Source organism: Drosophila ficusphila, unplaced genomic scaffold, assembly GCF_018152265.1.
Source record: "Drosophila ficusphila isolate 14025-0441.05 unplaced genomic scaffold, ASM1815226v1 contig_791, whole genome shotgun sequence".
Taxonomy (NCBI): domain Eukaryota; kingdom Metazoa; phylum Arthropoda; class Insecta; order Diptera; family Drosophilidae; genus Drosophila; species Drosophila ficusphila.
Window position 1 is genome coordinate 17,650,151 of NW_025064737.1, and position 20,087 is coordinate 17,670,237.

The window sequence follows — 20,087 nt, forward strand, 5'->3', positions numbered from 1 at the left end:
GCCTTTGATGTTTCTTTCAATGATTCAAGTTAAATAATATGTATAAATATATTCGACTTCATCTCAAAGTCGCACATCGAATGAATTACAACAGCAATAAGACTACAACAATAACAACATTCATTGCTCGGAGAGCTTCGCGAGCAACTCCTCCACGACATTGACATCGCGCACTGCGATTATACCGCCTGCATTTCGCTTCCAGTCAGCATCGGATTCAGTGTCCTCCATCAGGTACCTCAAGGAAACCGCCTTCTGTTCCGCAACACTGGCTGTATAGTCAAGGACATCGCCGCCAAGAGCTCGCAAAATGGCCTGAGGAGCACAGGTATCCCACTTGAAGGTCGATCCCTTGCTAAGTAGATACACATCCACTTCGTGAGTTATCACCTTCAAAGCCTTATGGCCCGCTCCTGCAGAAAATGCAAATTCGTAGCCCAGATCGAGGAAACGCTGTAGGATATCGGACTGCTCTGAGCTGGAGAATATTCCTAACCGACGGTTCTCGTCACGAGCCTCAAAATGGCAATTGTGGGCCTGCAACGAGGGCAGGCAAACACCCCAGAACATCGAGGAGCTGTAAACGTTCTCCTCCAACTTCTCTCCAAAGGGTTGGGCCACCACCCCGATGACTGGGATTCCAGTATCCCGCTCGTAGACACCAATCAGCACGGTGACGCAATCCAATCCGGTGGATGTGATGCCGGGAAAGTCTGTGAACATGGTGTCGCCCGAAATGTACTCCGCGGTGGCGTCTAAACACAATAACAAAGATGTACAAAAATGAATACATTATCTATTACAAATACGCACCAATGGGATCGATCCAAATGCCCAGATTGGCATAGTCTAGTTCCTCCGGAAGTGGGGGAATCTCGCCCAGCTTTTCGCTGTTAAAGTTAACCTCCTGATGGACTTCCTTGGCCAAAGCACTAGCTGCTCCTTCGTGGCCACTTAAGACAGCCTGCAGACAAGATGCAGTCTCCTCCTCACACGAGCCCACTGCAATAGTGACACTTTCGCCCAGTTGGTTGGTGAAGTTTGGGGACTCCTCGCCCAGGATCGCATCCTTCATTGCTGGGAAAAGAGATCCCACCTCGTGCTTGATTGTCTCCTGGATGAGGACATCGGCCAGCGTCTTGAAATCATGCTCAAACCGCTCGTTGGCCTCCGATCCCTTTTTTTCCTGCACTAGCAATGCCAGGAGTTCTTCGTTTGAGCGGCAGGTTCTGGCGATATTGGCCGCCTTCTCCGCACAATTGATCAGAACTCGCAGCAGATTTGCCTGGTCCTCCGCACTCATCCTGATAGCTTCTTTGGCCTATTTGGGTTCCATTTCCACACTTGTATGGCTTTTCCTTGCGGAAAAATTTTATTCCTTGTAGTGTGGCCGAATTTATGAATTCATTTGAAATCATGGTCTTACTGCTTATCAGCTGAGTTTGTTGACGAGGAAGAACTTAAAATAAATTGGCTAAAAAAAGGCTATATGCATTGCTTTTTGAGAAACGATTTACGCTTTTTAAAAGAACAAGTTGGGTTTGATCTGCGGCAACCAGACGAACGTTTATCAGAGTTCTTTTAAGAAGTTGGCAACGCGATTCAATTTTCTGGTCTTTTTCCAATATGTTTACATTCACGCCCGTTGATTTTGACGCCATCTGGCCACACATATATGTCAGAAGAAAAAATACTTAATACCAGAAGTGGAAAATACCAAAAGAGCGCGTAGTTTAAAAGTCTGTAAGAGAAAAATGTTACCATAAGATTAAAAACACAAAAAAAAACAATTGCCAGTTTTACAAAAGCTTTAATAATATTAATTGGTGATTTTCTATTTTATACTAATCTCAAGTTGATTAACAACATGCTGATTGTTACAGGTTAATATGCCCTGTGAGAAACCTCCCAAACTCGTATGAGTTTAATTTAGACCCTCCCCCTAATTATGGCTCAAGGATTTCCAGTTCTAGCTTTTGGGGGCAGCTTTCACATCTTCATTGGAGCATTTTAATTGGCAATTAAAAATTACTCACTCACCGCCCCTTGAAAGCCTTTAAGCAGCCATGAATCATGGACCAGAAAGGAGGAGCCCATTGCTTTTTAAGGGCTTTGTTCCAGCTGCGACTGCTGCATAATTTGCACCCGATCTTATCAACGAGCACTGCTAATGATTCGCATTAATGATGCTGCCTACATGGACCACTCCCGCTGCCCATCTCCCCCTTTGGGGCCCTGGGTCTTGGCTTACGCACTTTGGCATCTCTTGAAATGAGACCATCAATCAGTTTGTGGTACTCGCCGTGGCATCCCGTCCTCTCTCCTCTTTCCTGCGCTGCTGCATTTGCATATAAATTGCTGCTAATGTCGCGCTATCAAAGTGACTGCATCAATGTGGCATTCCTGCCATGCCTGGGCCATTCCCTGTTCCTTAACTCTGGCTACCTGCACTTGGGGAAAAACCTTTCATTGGGAATTATATTTTAATATATAAAAATGTTTTTAATGTAGTTAAACTCTCTTTAAATATATATCTATGAATCCCATTCTATAACTCAACTGTTTTTAAAATGCATTAGAGTGAGCCTTAAGGTTTTTAGAAAGGAATTTCAAATATGCAATCAAACTTTTCCCAAAGTGTGGTGAATCCTCCCTTCCGCCATTTGGCCCTCGGGCAAAAGGCTCCTCTTCATTCCGTCGAATTGGTTGGCTTATGCTAATTTTTTCCCAGGCCTCGCAGGCCATTGATGTTTGGATAACGTTGACTTGATGACTTTGCATAATTTACGCTGCAGCCGCAGCCGCAGCCACATTTCGGCTGCTTTGGGTTAATTTTTCACTCAACCACGTTTACCATTTTAATGTGTTAATATTCATGGAGAAACAGCACCAGTCGGCCAACAATAACAATCTTGGCCGCCTGTGACTGGTGACGTTTCAATTTGGTCGTTGCGTGATCTTTGGCCAAACGATTTTTCAAACAGCCCCCGAACCGTTGGGCATTTATCAACAGCTCCATCGAAGGCATTTGTCATCCCCCAAGTTTTACAGTTCCTTACATTCGTATCATATTACCAAGCTTTATTTTTAATATTTTTTATCATTTTATATTAACAGGCAAGTATCGCTTTTCTACTTTTAAAAATTCTGTATTCTAATAAAATTAAATTTATGCGAAAGCAAAATATTTCAAGTATTTGGAAGGCCAGTTTGTTTACAAAGTTTTTTGATGGACATTAGTTAAATTGTTTATAACGTCGTTTGCTTTGTTTTTGCCCTTTTCTCATTTAACAGCCTTTTAATTAATCGGCCGAGTTGAACAAATTCTTAATGAGTCTTTAATTAATCGCCAAAGCGAAATGTTCGACGCTCTTCGGACACGAGAATATTTACATTTTATTGTGACTTGATTTCTGTGATGGCCCCTAAATTCAGTCCCTCTCCCTCGCACCTTAAGCTCCGTCTCGCTCGCACCAATCGTGGCTCCACCCCTGAGGTGTTAAAAACGAGTTTCGAACGCTTCCAAAAATTAGTTGGCTCTTTTGTCTGCTGTTGTCTTGATTATTTCAGATGTTTTATTAATGCGAGATGCCACAACAAGCCCAACAAATGTCAAATAGTTTCGCTTAAGTTATTCATGTTCATGTTCATTAGCTAGTCTAGTGGTTTATTCGATTTATTTGGGGGGTGGTGAGCAAGAAAAAGAAAATCTGTAATAATAAACAAGCCATCGTTATGGGGAGTCAAGTGCAACGGGGCGTATACGCGTTGTGGGCTTTCAATTGGCTCAATTGCCAGCGCCCACTCATCCGAAGATTCTGGCCATCCGCTGTCTTCTAGCCATCTTCGATTTGCCAGCCTGCAGCCAAAAACTGGATTGGGCTCTCCCCTTTTTCCACGAGATTTTCCGAATTGTCGATGCGGCTTAATTTATGCGCTTCGAGGTGTTTGCCTTTTCACGCTCATTGGCAGCTCACTTCCTCGTTTTTTCATCGTTTTTCCACCGATTCGGGTCTTGAGTAATTGGCTTGTGGGGTGGAAATTTCACTCGTATTTGCATTTGCCAGTTAATTGTTTACATTTCGCCAAGCATGCGAAGGGAGTGGCTCTTAGATGACCAATTATACACCATAACCCGCGGGTAAAATTAGATCTATGCGAGAGCTTTTGAACTGGTATTAATCAGAGGATAGCCATTGCCGAGATAATGGTGAAAGCGCTTGGAGAAGGTTAAATTGCAATGCGGAATTTATTTGGAGAAATTTGTAATGGTCAAAATAAAAAAAAAATAATAAAAATTAAATTAAATTCCTATTTAAAATTTCTATTTGCTGATAGTTTCAATCTATCCTTAAGATTTTTTTTCCTTATTATATTTATCTCATATATATTCTACTTATGTTTAAAATTCCAATGTTTTTATAGGTGCTGTCTTATGTTTAATATTAAATTTGTTAATCAACTGCATCCGATTGACTTTTTGTGAGCCTTAACCCTATAACCCTTGAGTTTGTACCCTCATTTAATATTTATCCCCCACAGAAGCCGAACCATGGATCCACTGGTTAGCACAACAGAAATGGCTCCTTCCACCGCATGTGTCCCATTGTGATCGTGTTCGTTTTGGGCCCAACTTTTGACCAGCGATTCGAGCAAGAGCGGAAGCGTGAAATTCACGAAAAAACATGGGCCAATAATACAGATACAGATACAATAACAAATACAAATCTGTTTTGCCATTGCCGGGGCCAGTTGGCTATAAATTTTATGCATTTTGCGCATAGTTTGCCATTTTGCCACTTTAACATTATTGTTATGATGATAAGCGAGCCACAGTCGGAGGCATGGGGCAGGAACAGAAAGAAAGAAAGACAGAAACAGAAATGGAGCCTGGCCCAGGGAGAGATCGTTTTGGGTCCAGGTCTCAAGCCCAAGACTCCTCTCCATCCGCAGACCCACCTCTTTCCAAGTCCGAGTGTCCAACTGTCCGGCCATAACGCATCCTGCCTTCTGCACTGAAAAATATATATGTATTTTAAAGAACTATTTGAAGTATTCAAAGCAGGGATTATGCTATTATACTGTAAATATAAAAAAATTTAAAAATTTGTGGGAATTTTAACAAACGAAATAGTAATGAGAAAATAACCAATCGAAGTTTTAAAAATAACATTTTCAATTTGACATATATTTTAACTTTTAACAAACTTCCAGCTTAACGCACACTTTATAAATATTACATTATTAATAAAGAAAAGAAAAATCGTTCTATTTAAATTTGTAATTATTTATAATTATTACATATATCATGGTCAAGGAACCCACTTTTTTTCTGCGTGCCTCTTCTTTGTCCAAAGCTGTTTGCTGATCGCCAATGCGATCTTCGTCTTGTTTGGCTTTCCTTCGTATTTAAAACCATTTCATTTTCTGGGGGCCAAAGTGTGAATATAATTTAATGTGTTCGAGTCGCAGTCGCAGTCGCAGTCCTGCAGCTTGGCTGCCCATCTGGGTGCAGGATTTTCAATATCGCAGCTTGTCCCTGCTGCAGAGCGATTATTTATTGTGCTTGATTGGTTTTCAAGTGATCATAAAGTAAGTGATCGTTGGCGCTGTCCGCTGGCATTGAGTGGCCCCTTCCCTGGCGTTAATATGTAGATTTGGGGGCGTAGATTTATGTTCGGTGAGGCGGAGTGGGTTTCTGAATGAGAGTGGGTGTAATGAATTTGGGGCTGAGACGACTTTATCTGCTTGGGGTTGAGGAATTTTCCTAGGTCATGCGCATCCTGCTCGAACTCCCACAAGTGGCCTCGAACATTTTAACATTTAATTGACATTGATGATTGCCCCACTGGACATGTCTGAGAACACGTTTTCCCAGGTAGCAGCAGCAAATCCGTCTGAGTGTGCTCGGCATACCAAAACTGCCCGGGAATTATTAATTTTCATATCGGAGTGGAGCTGAGCGGAGCTATTCGCATATGTCAGCTGTGCTCGCCATCAAGTTGGACTTGGACGTGAAGAAGACGTACGAAATAAATTCTGTGGCACTTGCAGACAGCCAGCAGACAAGGCCATGGGTGTGCACAGCAGGGGGAGAAATACTAGTGAAGTTGGAGTCATTTCATTATTAAATAGTTAACCCATGCAAAGCAAATAATATTATATTTCAGTTCTATTAAAATCATAATTAAACTATTTTATTTATCTTAACTAATTCATTTCAAAGCTGTTTTAAAACAGCAAACCTCATTTATTAGAATTTCAGCAGGTGCACTGAAGTTGATTTTATTTCTTAGGTTTCTTTCTCCTTATGGGGAAAATATTGCGTTGCTGGGCGCAATCATTCAAAGTTTCTCTATTGGGCTCAAAGAGTTAAATGTCTGAAATCAACGCCAACTCATTGGTGCTGGGTTTTTGTTTTGTTTTCCGCTCAGCTTGGCTTTCTTTGCCCCGTTGTGTGTTGGTTGTGTGTTTTGTTTTCGCTTCTTTAAATGAACGTTATTAAGCAGATGTTTATCGCTGAGTGATTTATTCATTAAAAAAACATTTATTAGCTAGAAACAAGCAGGCGAGAGTGTGTTTGTGTGTGAGTGTGTGTATCCAAGCACTCACACCTCGAATCTCTGATACATTCACATTTTTCCATATGGCCTGGTTCGCCTCGCCGCCTCATTTGTGCCGCATTAAAATGCGAAAGCGTGTTTGTTCCTGGAAAAACTGCAAAGGCCCCCAGTTTTATCAAATCGCGGGTGTGGACTCAACCACGAGCAGCTGAGGCGTGCGGCTTTGCTTTATGAACTGGCATATTTTCACAATTTTCCTCGGCTCCTTCTGCGTGCGTTTTAATCACTTAATTAGAGAGCCACTTAATTGACTCGGACTCGGGACTCGGACTCATGGCGATTATTATGCAAACAATCGAGGTGCGAGTGTTGCAGGAAATGGGCCTCGGGTGGTCGAGTTCGTGTCTTAAGTCTTTTGTTCAGCGGTGCCTGGTAAGCCGATTAAAAGGTGGAGTTTTTCGAATAAGGAAAACATGTTTAGGTTCTAAAATAAGTAGTTAAATATTTCTTTATGGCTGAGTTAATCAACAAGAATTTTTTTTAATAAATAAATATTTTAATAGTTAACAGAAACACTCTTTTAATAATTTAAATCAAGATGTTACCAACTAAAAATATAGAGGAAACCACTGTGAAGCAGCATAAGAAATTTCGAGACAACAAATTCCGTGACAATAGCCACTTATTAAAATATAGGTGTGATTTTATTTTCTAGTTAAGTTTCATGTGGCCATCGTTTAACTGATTTTGATTGCCCTCCCATGATCCCGTTTAACTCGTTCTTCTGCAGCACAATTAGCGGACGCAGCCATTCATTAGCCCCATTGCCTTTCCTCCGAAGAAACCTGTTGATGAGCCGAACCTGATGGCATTGCCCGATTTCCCCAGTTTTGATTACATGTCCCCAGTTGCCATTTATAGAGAGGCACACCCATGGCATCGAGTGGAGTGCAGTGGGAAATCTGGCCCGCAATGCAGACATTTCAATTAGCATTTGGCTAAACACAAGGCAAACAATCTGGCCAAATTGCTGATGTTGACCATTTCCAGTCAATGAAGCCAATAAATTGGCACAAACTGAGTCGCAGATAGTAGCATAAATACTTGTTAGGCGTCGTTGGCTAATCACTCTGCACTTCCCACAGCGCAACTTCAAGTTTTCCTTTCTGAATAACTTGGCTAAGTGCTTTTCGTCTGCCTTTCGGTGTCATAAGGAAGCGTCCAAATGAATCATAATTTATGCCTGCCTGTCGTTCGCCATGGCCATTGCCATTCCCTATTCCTATTCCCTGGCCCATTGCTATTCCCAATCCTATTCACTGCTTTCGTTACTTAATTTTTCCAACTTAACGCGCTGGCTTGTGCCTGTTGGCCCGGCTGCCTCCTCCTCTTGATCACCTGTAATTGTAATGCGTTTCGGGGTTGCACGGGTAGAAAATGTGTTTATTTGAATGATAATACTCCATATTTTTTTATTTATTTAATTATTTGCATACTTTTATAAGCCACTCAAAGCAGGGGCGGATACAGGTATCTGCCTGGGGGGGGCGATCAAAATTTTTTTTAAATAATGCAAGTAGCAGGTGGCAAATAATCAAAAATTATACGCAGTTTTATTCAAAACACACTGTACAAATAAATTAATTAATTTTAATCTAAATTGCGAATTCCATTTTTCTTTTCCCTCTTTTTAAAAACTTTTCTATAACTCTCTCGATGTCAATACTGATTTCGGAATGCGTATGTAGCAATGCTAGGCCAGTTAGTCTTAGGAGGAGGGATAGAAGTAGGGCAAGGAAGGACTGGCGACACGCTGTAACACGCAGGTTTCCGAAGTTCACACCAGTTCACTCGGTTCACGCGTTTTCTGAGGAGTCGGACGCATTCAAGTGAAGCACCTTTTTCAGAAGCTGAGGGGGGGCGATCGCCCCTATCGCCCCCCTGTATCCGCCACTGACTCAAAGGAGTTACCTATAATCCAATTTCCAATTAGATAGGTTTTTAAGTATTTTAAGGGAGCAATTCCCTCTTTTTTCAGTGTACAAAGTGCGTGGCCGTCGACGGAGTGGCTGTCGTTTGTCTGAGCCGATGATAGTTGAAAAAATTACTTAGAAATTACATGCGTAGCTTATGCCCCCGTGCCTCAATCAGCCTGTGGGCTTAATGTGCAGGAAAATGCAGGAAAATTCGGGGCGGGGAGCTGGCTGCCGGGTATTAGTGTTGTGGGTCTCGTGGCCAGATCGTAAATTGCATTTTCCAATTGAATTCTGAGCACCGAGCTCTGAGCGGAGACAGGTGACAGTTCGCCGAGGTCGTCTTGTAGACCAGCCCAGAAATACTCTGAAACGAACATGGTTGGCTAAGGAAAACTTGAACGCCCATTTCCCAGAACTCTGACTGTTGTTAATTTCCCATCGTTGTGGCATTAATGCCGCGAAGTGACGGGCTCATTAGCATATAAATATTGTTGTAATTACGGCTGGTAAATAATGCAATTTTGCCATTTTTTCAGGCCATGCCGGGGCTAAATTAAAATTATTATAATTGAGTTAAGCGAATGCGAATGGAGGGCGAAGGGCTTAGCGCTATTTCGCATGGCTTAAAATGCAGCACGGAACATGGCCATAAAGTGTAGCTGCGTTTAGCTTAAACAAGTCGACAATTTAAAAAGCCAATTTGCGCATAATACGGCGAACGTGAGCAAAAATTTAAAAGAGAACTGCACACACGCACAGAGGCGGAGAATGAAAAGCCGAGTGCAGGTAGCGTGTTGTGCAAATTTCTACGCAAATGACCATTAATGCAAATGTTGTTTGCTCATTAAAGAAACATTGCCCGCCCACCCAAATGACCCAAATTCGCTTGCCATTCGAATGGTAAGTTTGCCGGAATATATCGCAAATTGACCACGAGTTGAGTGTGCCTTGGAATATCAAATATTTAAACGAGGTTCAAAAGGCTTAATATACACTAAGAAGCCTTTAAAACCCTATTTTTAAAAGCATATAGTTAGCAACTATTATTAGTAACGAGTACTAAAACCGTTGTTCAACACTACCTATCCCCTTTTTTGACGTTCCCCAATCGGACAGTCTGGCAGCCTCATTACTTCCTAGAAAATCATATGCTGGCTCTTCTTCTTTCGCTTTTGAACTTCAGAAAAATAGAGCTTGCTTCATCCGATTTCTCTACAAAATTTGTGAATTTTATTCGAAACATGGGTCGTCACAGTAAAAAGGTACCACTGTTCACGATTGGTGACTTTGTGTTCGCCAAAGTGCGAGGATATCGAGCCTGGCCAGGCAGAATCCTGGATCGCGTGGGCTCCAACGCGTACGACGTATACTTCTATGGATCTCGCAACCACGCCAAAGTTCCGAGCACCAAGATTTTTGATTTTGAAAGGAATCAGCGTATTATGGGAACCTTACGGTCTAAGAGTTATGCTTGTCGCCAAAGTTTTCAGGGTGCCATGAGGCAAGCTCGCCAGGCTTTCTCCAATCCGGAGCAGGATTTTGGCTTCTACCAACAATTGGCCTTGAACGAAGACAACTGCGTCAATGCGGAGGATCTAAATATGAACTACTTGGTGGCTGACGAGCAAGAGGAGGAGCCCGACTTGCAGGGGCAAAAATTAAAGGAGCCTCTGGAAATTGAAGATACTGAAGAAGAAAAATCGAAGGAGACTTCCGATCAGCTGTACACCATGTCTCCAATAACTGCTTTGAACTCGAAAAAGATGAAACCCAAGAATCTATTCAACAGAAAACCGTACTCGATGCCTCTTTTAGACGATGTGGACTCAGATGAGCCGATGCATCAGGATGCAGAAGAGAAGAGGTTCCTTCAAGTGGAAGACCCTCCGTTAATGGAGCAAGCTTTTCTTGAGCTCGAGAAATTTGTCAAGGAGCAGGCAGTTAGAAAAACCCAAGAGAATCAGTTGAAAAAGCCGGAAGCAGAAAAACCGTACTCGATGCTCCAACTGGATGGCTTAGCTCCAGAGGAATTTAAGGAACTTAACAAAGGAGTCGATGAGCTTAGGCAAATGCTAAAAGATATTGAGGACAAAGAAGAGCCGCAGGACTCAAATAAACTACACTATGACATGCAGTTTTTGTTGGACCAGCCGCTTAATCTGTCCAACCGTCGCCGCGCCTTTTAAAAAACCCCAAAAACATTTCAACAATTACAAATATTAGAAATAATTTTGAACCCAAATGTTAATGCATTGTAATGTTTGCTCGCTATATAACTTTTTTTTCTAAAGTGCTTAGGATTTATCCAATTAACTACCAAACTGCCTTATTAAATGAAATTTTGTTACATGTTGCTTATATCAACTCAAGGAAATTGGTTTATTAAAGATCAATACAAAAAAAAAAATTAACTTGTTAGGTGAACCTAATATACAGAATAAATAAAAATTGTTGTTGATTATTATTAAAGGTCAAAGTGTGAAAAACAGCCAGACAATAAAGCTATCTGAGATAAAGCCCTGCGTTTTTTAGGACACAAAGATATGACTTGACTTGATTTTGGAAATTGGGGACCATTAAGGAGGCGCGGGCGTGCCTCAGTCCATAATGGCCACTGCGTGATCCTGCACTGCTGACCTCCACACATCAGCGAGGCTAGTCGCTAATCGAAGCCCGAGTTTGGGGCACGTTTCCGCATTAAATGCTGCACCATCAGCATGGCGAGCCCGGCCATTAACCCAGCCACCCCCGGGATGAGATGAGCCTCCCCAGAGGCGTTCGCTGGATAGTTTAGCTAAATGCCGTCGTAAAAGAACGCCGGCCGTTAAACCAACAAGCTGGGAAGCAAAGTCAACAAAGATGATTCCCACCCTACTTTCGGCCGATTTAATTGGACAATGCTGGCGAATCTCGGGAAGGAGGAGGAAGTACCAGATATGGCAGGCCGAAGTACAGGCTGCGATGAGGATGCTTCGATTAACAAATTATCGCCACCGCAGCAAATTAATCGCAGCAGCCTGGCATCTGTAAAACGGAGTACCGGGAATCCGTATCTGGGTTAACGAGAGGACGACCAATGACCGCAAATCAGATTCACTAAGCCGGCAATGAGATTTCCCGACCGCATCAATTTGTTTTAATGCCAGAAATGCTTTTGCGCTGCTCCAACAGATTGCAGCAGCTGCCAGAGCGAAACGCCAGGAGCTGCAGTCCAAGCTGGAGGTGCACTGAGGAAAACGGGAGCTATGTATTCTTAAAAGAATGACCTACTTATGTTAACTAGCAAATTTTATTAGTTTTGTAGAATAAATAATATCTTTGTAGTGAGAGTAAGAAAATGGGCTTATTTCACAGTACTTCTTACACTTCCTCCTTCACTTGTACTTATTCTTATAATTTATTTAGGTAGTTACCCAATATTTCTTCCAGTGTTTTTAGTAGATGCTGCCTGCAAGATCCCTTGGTGGCTCCAGCATCCTTGGTCCGCTCGACAGCTGTCTGCCGTGGGGCTCAACCGTTGTCCTGTGTTCTTCTGCGGTTTTGGCCAGATTGTTAAGGAGTCCTCTGATCCGATATGCATATGGATGGATGGATGGATGGATTGATGGTTACTCCTCGGCCCGCCCATATCTCATTGCCGAGCTCATCCTCATCCCTGTTCTGGGCCGTAAAATGTCAAATTAATGTTACAACATGTCCAACGATTTCTGATGGCATTTGACAATGCTGAGTGGAAATTCCTGCAGGTGACGCAATTTCCCTGTAATTTGTTTGGCCGCACGTACGGTCACTATGACATGGGGCATTGTCAGCTTGTTTGTGCCTGCCCAGCATAAACAAAAAACCCAGTCGAACCGAGAAGTCGAGGAGTCGATCTGATCCAAAGCGCGCCAAGGGACCGAGAGACCAAGAGACCTGCAGCCCTATTGGAGTGTGGTTTAGTCGGTTATTGGATGGCCGGCAGTTGATAGTGGCTAGTTGCTTATTGGTAGGTGTCAATGTGTGGGCATGTCGCACACGTGTGCTCGCTCCTGCCCCGAAGCCATAAATTCACTTAGTTTATTTGCTGCTGCTGCTGCTGCCGCTGCTGCTGCTGCTTCTGTGTCCACTTGGCCAGACACTCCGACACCCAGTCGTCCAGTCATACAGTCACCCAGTCCGTGCCCAGTTCGGCGGAAATTTGCAAAGGAAATCAAATTAAAATTTCGCTAATTTATCAGCGGCTCAGGAATCGTGAGTCCACAGGCAGCCAGGGGGCGCTAATTGGCAAACAATTCGCATATAGGTGTTGGCCACTTAGCCTTTATTGCGGCTTAAAACTTGCTTTGTTTCTTTGTATTATGAAAAATTTATATAATCCAGGTTATATTATAAATAAATTAAAAAAATATTAATAACAAATTGAAATCAGTTGAATTTCAATTAAAAAGAGTTTTAATATTTTCCGGTTGAAGTACTTGGTTTAAAGTACGTATATAACATTTTTATATTATTTTCAAATTTGTCCTGAATTTTGTGTGGGCCTAGACTTTTATTAAAATTTGAAAAATAATTACTACTTAAATTTTTAAAAACTCTCTCAAGAACCCTTAGAATACCGGCATCACTATCCCTTTTAACCAAAAACAAAGCCAAAAGGCAGCCAACACATAAGGGAAATGTAATGGCGGCGAACCGGAGGAAGTGGCGCGGGGTGGTGCGAAATTTTTGCATTTTATCGAAACGACTTCATCAGCCAACCAGTCTGGCCTGGTCGGCAGTTTGGAGGTCCGAAACAAAGGCATTCTAATTAAAATTCCCAAGTGTCAGAAATTTTATTTATTCCTTGGCCAAACCAAGTGCATCAATCAAATTTTTGCACAACCGGCAATTAATTTTTTTCGGCAGCGCTTTATCGAAGGGAAGGGTGTGAAGAGGGGAGGGGATTTGATATTGGCAGCTCCGTTCAAATCAAATTGCCTCATCGTTAACACCCGAAAGTCGATGGGATTCTTAAATTGGGATGGGATGGGGATTGGTTTCGTTGGTTAATCGATGACTGATTGATCAAATGAAAGTTACACTGGGCCACAAAACAGGGGTTCCAGATTTCGGCTCTATCCATTCTTTTTTGGGCATATCATCATTGAAACCGAAGTCTTTTGTTTGACTAGTGTTCACTCTCTATTAAAACGATTATGATAGGCCAATCAACCCCTGTTTTGGGATGTGTTTCAGGACCCTTTTTGGGCATTCAGTGAGCACATGTTATTATTTGTTTTTGATGAAGTGGTTGATTACAATCGACCCTCTGAAGTCATTCATTCCCACCCCTTGATTGTCCTTGACTGTGGTTACAATTTGAAATGCTGTCAGATAGGAGAAAGGCAGGAAGACCTGTACTTCGAAGTCGATTACTTATCTTTTTGAAATCCTATTCAATAGTGGTATCGTGGAAATGTTGTCATACATTCAGATGGTTGAAAACTTGTATTTCGAAGCTCATAACTTTTTTAAATGATGTCCAATTTTAAATTGGTATACCTCTAATAGCTTTCAATGTTTTTATGTCAAAAAAACCCCAATTGGTACAACTTTTCCTGTTGAAGTAGGGTTTAAAATGTGGTATTATGTATGTGGCATTACAACTTCGTATGGATGGAACTTTAATTTCTTCCTGACGGAAACTTCGATTAAAATAGAGTCATCAACTTCAGATTTTTATGGCCCTTGGCTTGTGGGTCACCAGGTGAAACCCGAAAGTTGAGGTGGGCCCTCTGCCACCCACACCTCGCCTAATTCGCCCATGTCGAACATTTGGTAATACGCGACAAATGGGCTCCAAGTATGTCAGAAGACATCATCGCATTCAATATGCAAAGCATCGTCGCGTTTTAATCGCCGCAGTGGGTGGCATTCTCATTGGGAACAGCGAACCGACGCACTAATGGAAACTTACGTCGCTTTTTAATTGATTTGTGCCAAAAGTTTTATAGGTTTTTAAAGCCGTCCGAACAAATGGCAGCTATTGTTGGCCGGGCCCAAAGGCAATCCGGAGATCGAAGACCCCCCGCCTGTTGGTGCGGGCCTAATTATGGAACGCCAGGAATGGCAAATTAGCATAAAATTTAGCAACATTAAAAATTATAGTTTATTATACTCGAATGTCGCGTGTTTCGTGCGCGAGTGTTTGTGTGCTCCTTTTTATTGTTGCTCTGTGACTAAATTGATTAATGAGCCAACTTAATAGTTATGTCTGCTTATGGGGATATTTTTATGACACTTCAAAAATTATGACGGGCATTTTTCCGTTTTTATATTTAACAATTTGTTTTTACCGTTGGCCACAAGTTGCACAATCTCCTTGTTTTTTTGGGCTTGGGGCTCACAGTGAAAGTGCTCGATGGAGGGGCCATAAAGGTGGGGGAAATCATTAAATTTGGCCATAAAAATAATTTCGGGGCTGGGCGGATTAAGCGAGTTATGGCCTGGTGTTAAGGTGTTGGCGGCACATTTCTTTCACGGACTTTTGAGTGGGGCGATTTTTTGGCGATTTTAATGGGTCTATTAAATGCAAAATTTGATTTATCTGGTTTCGGCCATTCAGATGCTAATGACGGCGATAGAATGACGTAGTATTGTTCGCAGTTATGGCTGTTATTTCCAAGTTTTATAGATTTGTTTTGTCACGGAATTTCCGATGTTAAACTCTTGTTTTGCGCTGTGTATATTTTAAGTTATAGCTTTAAAATGAGTTTAATTGCCTTTTTATTGATCCATATCATGTAGTTAATATATAAAGTTTTGTTAAGTGTTAGAAGTACACACAATACCCGAGTTTTTTCGATCACTTTTTAATTTGTAAGCTGCCATTATTCTCTAAAGGTTCAATTGGAGTACTTGGGAATTGGTAAGCTTAAGAAATGTCTTGGAATAAAAAAATTCCAGCAAATCAAGAGGCATTGGAAGGCTTGGATAGTAACTACTTCCACTGCTATTCCCGTTTGGAAGTCCACATGTCCATGCTAAGGGATTCAGTTCGCACCCAGACCTTTCGCGATGCCATCCTACAAAATCGCGAACTTTTCCAGGATAAAATAGTTCTTGATGTGGGTTGTGGCACAGGAATATTATCCCTATTTGCTGCCGAGGCAGGAGCCCAAAAAGTTATTGCGGTGGAGTGCACCGATATAGCGGATGTGGCAAAGGAAATTGTGAGGGATAATCAAATGGAAGATGTGGTGAAGGTGGTCAAGGGATTGGTGGAGCAAGTGGAGCTACCAGATGAGATTCACCAGGTGGATATTATAGTTTCCGAGTGGATGGGGTAAGGTAATTAGTTTATTTGTACCTTATATAAGCTTTAATGTGTTAAATATATTTCTAGCAACGCTCTTTATATGGAAGCCATGCTAAATTCAGTTATTTTTGCCCGCGACAAATGGCTTCGTCGCGGTGGTCTAATCCTTCCGAACGTGGCAAATCTCTGGGTGATTGGTGGTCAGGATCCCCACAGGCTGGCCAATCTGAACTTCTGGCGAAATGTCGATGGCTTCGACTTCAGTTGTGTTCGGCAATCGTTTTCCCGGGAACCTTTGGTGGATTTTGTGCCCATCCAGCAATTGCTGACCGACGAGTGCTTCATACACTCCACTCATCTGGACTTTGCCAGGAATCAGCCAGTGGTCTTTCGCTCCAACTTCCTGCTGACTGTAAAGCGACCGGGAGTCATCAACATGTTGGTGCTGTACTTCGATGTGGGTTTTCCGGCTGGCGAATCAAAGGACTGCGTGATCCTGTCCACTTCGCCAAAGGCTCCATGGACCCACTGGGAGCAGACTTTGCTGTATCTGGATGAGCCACTCTATGTGAAGGCCAACGATCGAGTGCGAGGTGTTTTGGCCATGAAGCCAGCTACTTTAAACAACCGCTGCATGCACTTTGACCTGAACATCAGCTTCCGAGGCGATCGAACCAGGGTCGAGAGCTTCAAGAGCTTCGGATGAGCGGGATTACGACTCGATCAAGTCAGGGATCATAAAATGAACCGAATTGATAACTGTCATAAAATGGGTCGTTAATCGAGGGCCGCCAAGTGCCCGAGGGTTTTCGTGGGCAATCAATCCGGCGGAGGGACTTAGAAAGTGGACAGCCGAAATGTTAACGACTTTCTTAACAAATTAATTTCAATGCCAATGGTTGGTTGGTTCGTTGGTTAGTTGGTTGCCCGATCAATCGATCGCTTGGGGGGAAAATGTGAAAATGTGTCTCCTCTCCGCCTCTAATTAATTGATGGCCAGCAAGTCGTATACATTTGTGAAAGCCAACGCCGTGGGCCTTACAATGAACGCCTTTTATGCGTTTATAACTCTATTTACTATGTTAGCCATTTGCATTGTCTCGGTTTCGAGGTCTTCGGTTTTTGGTTTTCGGTCGAGAGGCTGCCTGCCCAAAAAAACTCTTGTCAGCTCGTTTTGTGTTTGTGCACGGATGGGTCTTTGTTAATGGCAGTTCTTAAAAGGCCATAAAGTTGCTTTATGCGCCCATGAAATTAATATGCACACCATTATTGGACATGATTATAAAATATTGGTTATCTAGCGCTCACAAAAGCGCCACAAATGAGCCAGCGATCTTTGATTTTCGGTCAACACTTGTTCGCTTCATCCCTCTACCGAAGATCAGGTGAGCATCCCGCTGGGCGCATTAACAAAGTCCCAGACAAAAACAGCACCCAGATGAATCCAAAGCGATCCAAGGCGATCCTCGCTGGCAAGTGTGGGCTGCCCGGCAAACGTTTCAATTTGTATCCCCGTTCAAAAAAACAAACCCCAACCCACTCCGATTCCGATGCGAGGCCCCTGTCTATGTTCTTTGGGTATCAAATTGCCGGCATTTGTCAGCGGAGCGGGACACTGCGCACCAAGTCACCTATAAATTAGAGACTCGTTAGACAGCTTAACCCGGTCGCCGGATTTTCAAGCCGAGAGTATCCTGGCCTGCTCCCGCTGATAAGGAGGTACGATCCCACAATTGCCTCCTAACTAATTGTTGTCACCCGCCAAGAGATAACGCCTTGGGAAACTGTGAGAAATGCCGGCCGATAATCTGTTTGGAATTTATGGTGGCTGATTGGAGCGGGTAATGTGATACCAGTATGATTTGGAACTCCAACTGTTCTAATGAGAAATTGTCTGCTCATAAAGATAATATTTAAGAAACTAAATTAAATTGGATATAAATGGTATTTAACAGTGATTTTTTGATTGATAATATTATTATGTAAATATGACAATTACCTCTGTATATTGTCGAAACAAAAAGTTACCTTTATTTGTAACCACATATGTAGTAATCATTCAAAGTTAATCAAAGTGTGACAGTTCGTTTAAAATTAATGTTTTTGTGTCTGATTAAATGGATCTGGACAAGAATATCCTAAAGGATATGGCAGATGGCATGCTGAATGATATCGTATCATCCAGGGCATACGAATGGATATTCAAGCGTTATGAAAGGCTCTTTAAGGACAAGGTAAGAGTAGTCTAGCATTTCTTAAAATCCAAATTCTTTAAAACATTTTAGAACAGATAGTCATGGACATCGGTTGTCGCAGTGGATTACTTAGTATGATGAGTATTGAAGCGGGCGCAATAAAAGTTATAGCTATGGGAAATACGGAAAGTGCTGACATAGTAAGAAAAGCTATTACCAATAGCGAAAAGGAGGACATTTTTGAGTTCGTTAAAGGGGACATCGCGCAAATTATTTTGCCTTGTGGTCTGAAGAAGGTCGATATTATTGTTTCCGAGTGGATAGGGTAAGTAATTTAAAGTTTTTAGTCGTTTAATGAAAAGCATATGTCATTTAAATTATGAACTATTTATTAAAAATAATTTTTTTTATAGTCACTCTATTTTTGTGGAGTCTCTTTTCAAGGAAGTAATCTTCGCCAGAGACAAATGGCTTGTAAAAGGCGGTCACATAATTCCCAATGTGGCTCAGCTTTTTGTCTGCGGAATTTCGGATCATCCTCGAGAAAGCATCGAAGTGAATATCCTTTCACAAACAGATTACCCCGGCAAAAGTTATATGGTAAAGGAACCCGTGTGTTTGATAGAGGACTATGTGAACCGGGATGAGCTCATCACCGAGAAATTTCTGCTCAAAACCATCGATCTCTGCACTGCCAAAATAAGTGATGAGAACTTCAGGATCCCCTTCAAGTTGAGGGGTTTGAAGGACAGTCCACTAGGAGCTTTGGCTCTCTACTCGGATGTGGGTTTCTGCCGACCCAAGTGTGAACTAAGGCGTTTGTTCTCTACGAGTCCGAAGAAACCTCGCACCTATGTGAAGCAAACCATCATTTTTGTGGATGACCCCGTTGAGGTGACCAAATATGAGCTTTTGGAGGGTGTCCTTGGGATGTACTACAATCCCGAGGAGCATCGCGAAGTGGAATATTCCCTTTCATTTCCTAGATTTGAACGAGAATATTCCGTATCAGAATCGAACTCTAAAGGATGCGCAGAAGTCTCCGAATCAGATTTTGAGCCAAAAGGGGACGTGGATTTGAGCGAAATAAAGGAAAGCTCACGTTGATGTATTCATGGCAATCTTTGCAATCCTCTGCAGCTGCAAAGGGGAGCAGGGATCGTTGGGGATCGTTGGCCGATCAAAATTTATGGCCGTGCTGCATCAATTAGGGCGGCTGCTACCCAAAGACAATGGACAAGGGATCTGTTTGAGGATCTGGATCGGAATGGGGATCGGGATCGGGATCCCAGTCTGCCTCCGATTCTGACTGACTTACGTTTTGTTTTTTTCTTAGCCTTCCTGAGCTCGACTGACCTGATCGGTGTTTAGCTTTGACGTTGCTACAACGATTTAAAATGATGTCGCGCATAATTCACCGATCGATCGACCACAATCGTCTTGCCAGACTGTGCGTCGTGATTTGGCTCTGGGGTTTCGCCGGCTTGTTTGCCGGCCTCGTTTGCAGCGAGCTTCGAGCTCTTTTGTTCTGATCTCATAACCGATCGCTGATCGCCGATCGCACTTGGTTAGCCCAGCGAAAGGAATCCGTCCGCGAATCCCGATGCTCCTCAGCCACTCACATGCTTAAGTGACATTTCGTCTGTTGGATAAGCACTGAGATAAAATTTATTTATAAGCAGGAAATTCTGTTAAAGCGATTAACTTTAAAATGAAAGAAAATCAAGGGATTCTAAAACATAATCCTTAATTTCCCAGCCAAGAAAATTTTGTAGGTTCAAAACATTTTTAAAAGAAGCTAAAAATATCTCTAATCATAAACAATAAGAGTAATATAGAAACAATAACCATATCAAAGCCTAAGAAGTTTCTTAATAAAATGAACCATTAAATATTCTAATTTTTTACTGTTAAGTTATATTTACTCCCAGGGATCATTACAATTTTTCTCTGTGTAAGTCAACCTCAAACTCTGGCTCAAAAACCCGAGGCTTGAGCTTGAGGGTCCGTGATGGATTAGCATCGTTTTGCCGTGAGGATAATGTGTCGTCTGCAATGATTTTGGTTGACATTC

At 42.3% G+C, this 20,087-nt stretch overlaps 5 protein-coding genes across 6 annotated transcripts; 3 read left to right on the plus strand and 2 right to left on the minus strand.

Moving 5' to 3' along the window:
• Positions 1-29: 29 nt before the first annotated feature.
• LOC108092125 (inositol polyphosphate 1-phosphatase) lies at positions 30-1,559 on the minus strand. The gene is made up of 2 exons (XM_017191628.2): positions 814-1,559; positions 30-755 (listed from the first exon to the last, which is right to left on the minus strand). Exons 1-2 carry the CDS (start codon positions 1,301-1,303, stop codon positions 121-123), a joined length of 1,125 nt encoding a protein of 374 aa, XP_017047117.1. The 5' UTR covers positions 1,304-1,559; the 3' UTR covers positions 30-120.
• Positions 1,560-9,716: 8,157 nt separating this feature from the next.
• Positions 9,717-11,045, plus strand: LOC108091904 (hepatoma-derived growth factor). Its single transcript, XM_017191287.2, has one exon. It carries the CDS (start codon positions 9,781-9,783, stop codon positions 10,723-10,725), a length of 945 nt encoding a protein of 314 aa, XP_017046776.1. The 5' UTR covers positions 9,717-9,780; the 3' UTR covers positions 10,726-11,045.
• Positions 11,046-12,188: 1,143 nt separating this feature from the next.
• LOC108091952 lies at positions 12,189-12,338 on the minus strand. The gene is given in 1 exon segment (XM_017191349.1): positions 12,189-12,338. A coding segment is annotated over 1 exon segment (150 nt).
• Positions 12,339-15,383: 3,045 nt separating this feature from the next.
• LOC108091914 (protein arginine N-methyltransferase 1) lies at positions 15,384-16,571 on the plus strand. The gene is made up of 2 exons (XM_017191298.2): positions 15,384-15,845; positions 15,906-16,571. Exons 1-2 carry the CDS (start codon positions 15,442-15,444, stop codon positions 16,522-16,524), a joined length of 1,023 nt encoding a protein of 340 aa, XP_017046787.1. The 5' UTR covers positions 15,384-15,441; the 3' UTR covers positions 16,525-16,571.
• Positions 16,572-17,894: 1,323 nt separating this feature from the next.
• On the plus strand, positions 17,895-19,128 carry LOC108091917 (protein arginine N-methyltransferase 1). 2 transcript variants are annotated; one of them, XM_017191302.1, is made up of 3 exons: positions 17,895-18,052; positions 18,109-18,338; positions 18,427-19,128. In XM_017191302.1, the coding sequence occupies exons 1-3, from the start codon at positions 17,936-17,938 to the stop codon at positions 19,118-19,120; spliced, it is 1,041 nt and encodes a 346-aa protein (XP_017046791.1). In that variant the 5' UTR covers positions 17,895-17,935; the 3' UTR covers positions 19,121-19,128. The 2 variants fall into 2 exon arrangements, with proteins under 2 accessions (XP_017046791.1, XP_017046792.1); XM_017191303.1 differs by having other exon boundaries at positions 18,021-18,052; positions 18,104-18,338.
• Positions 19,129-20,087: the final 959 nt, after the last annotated feature.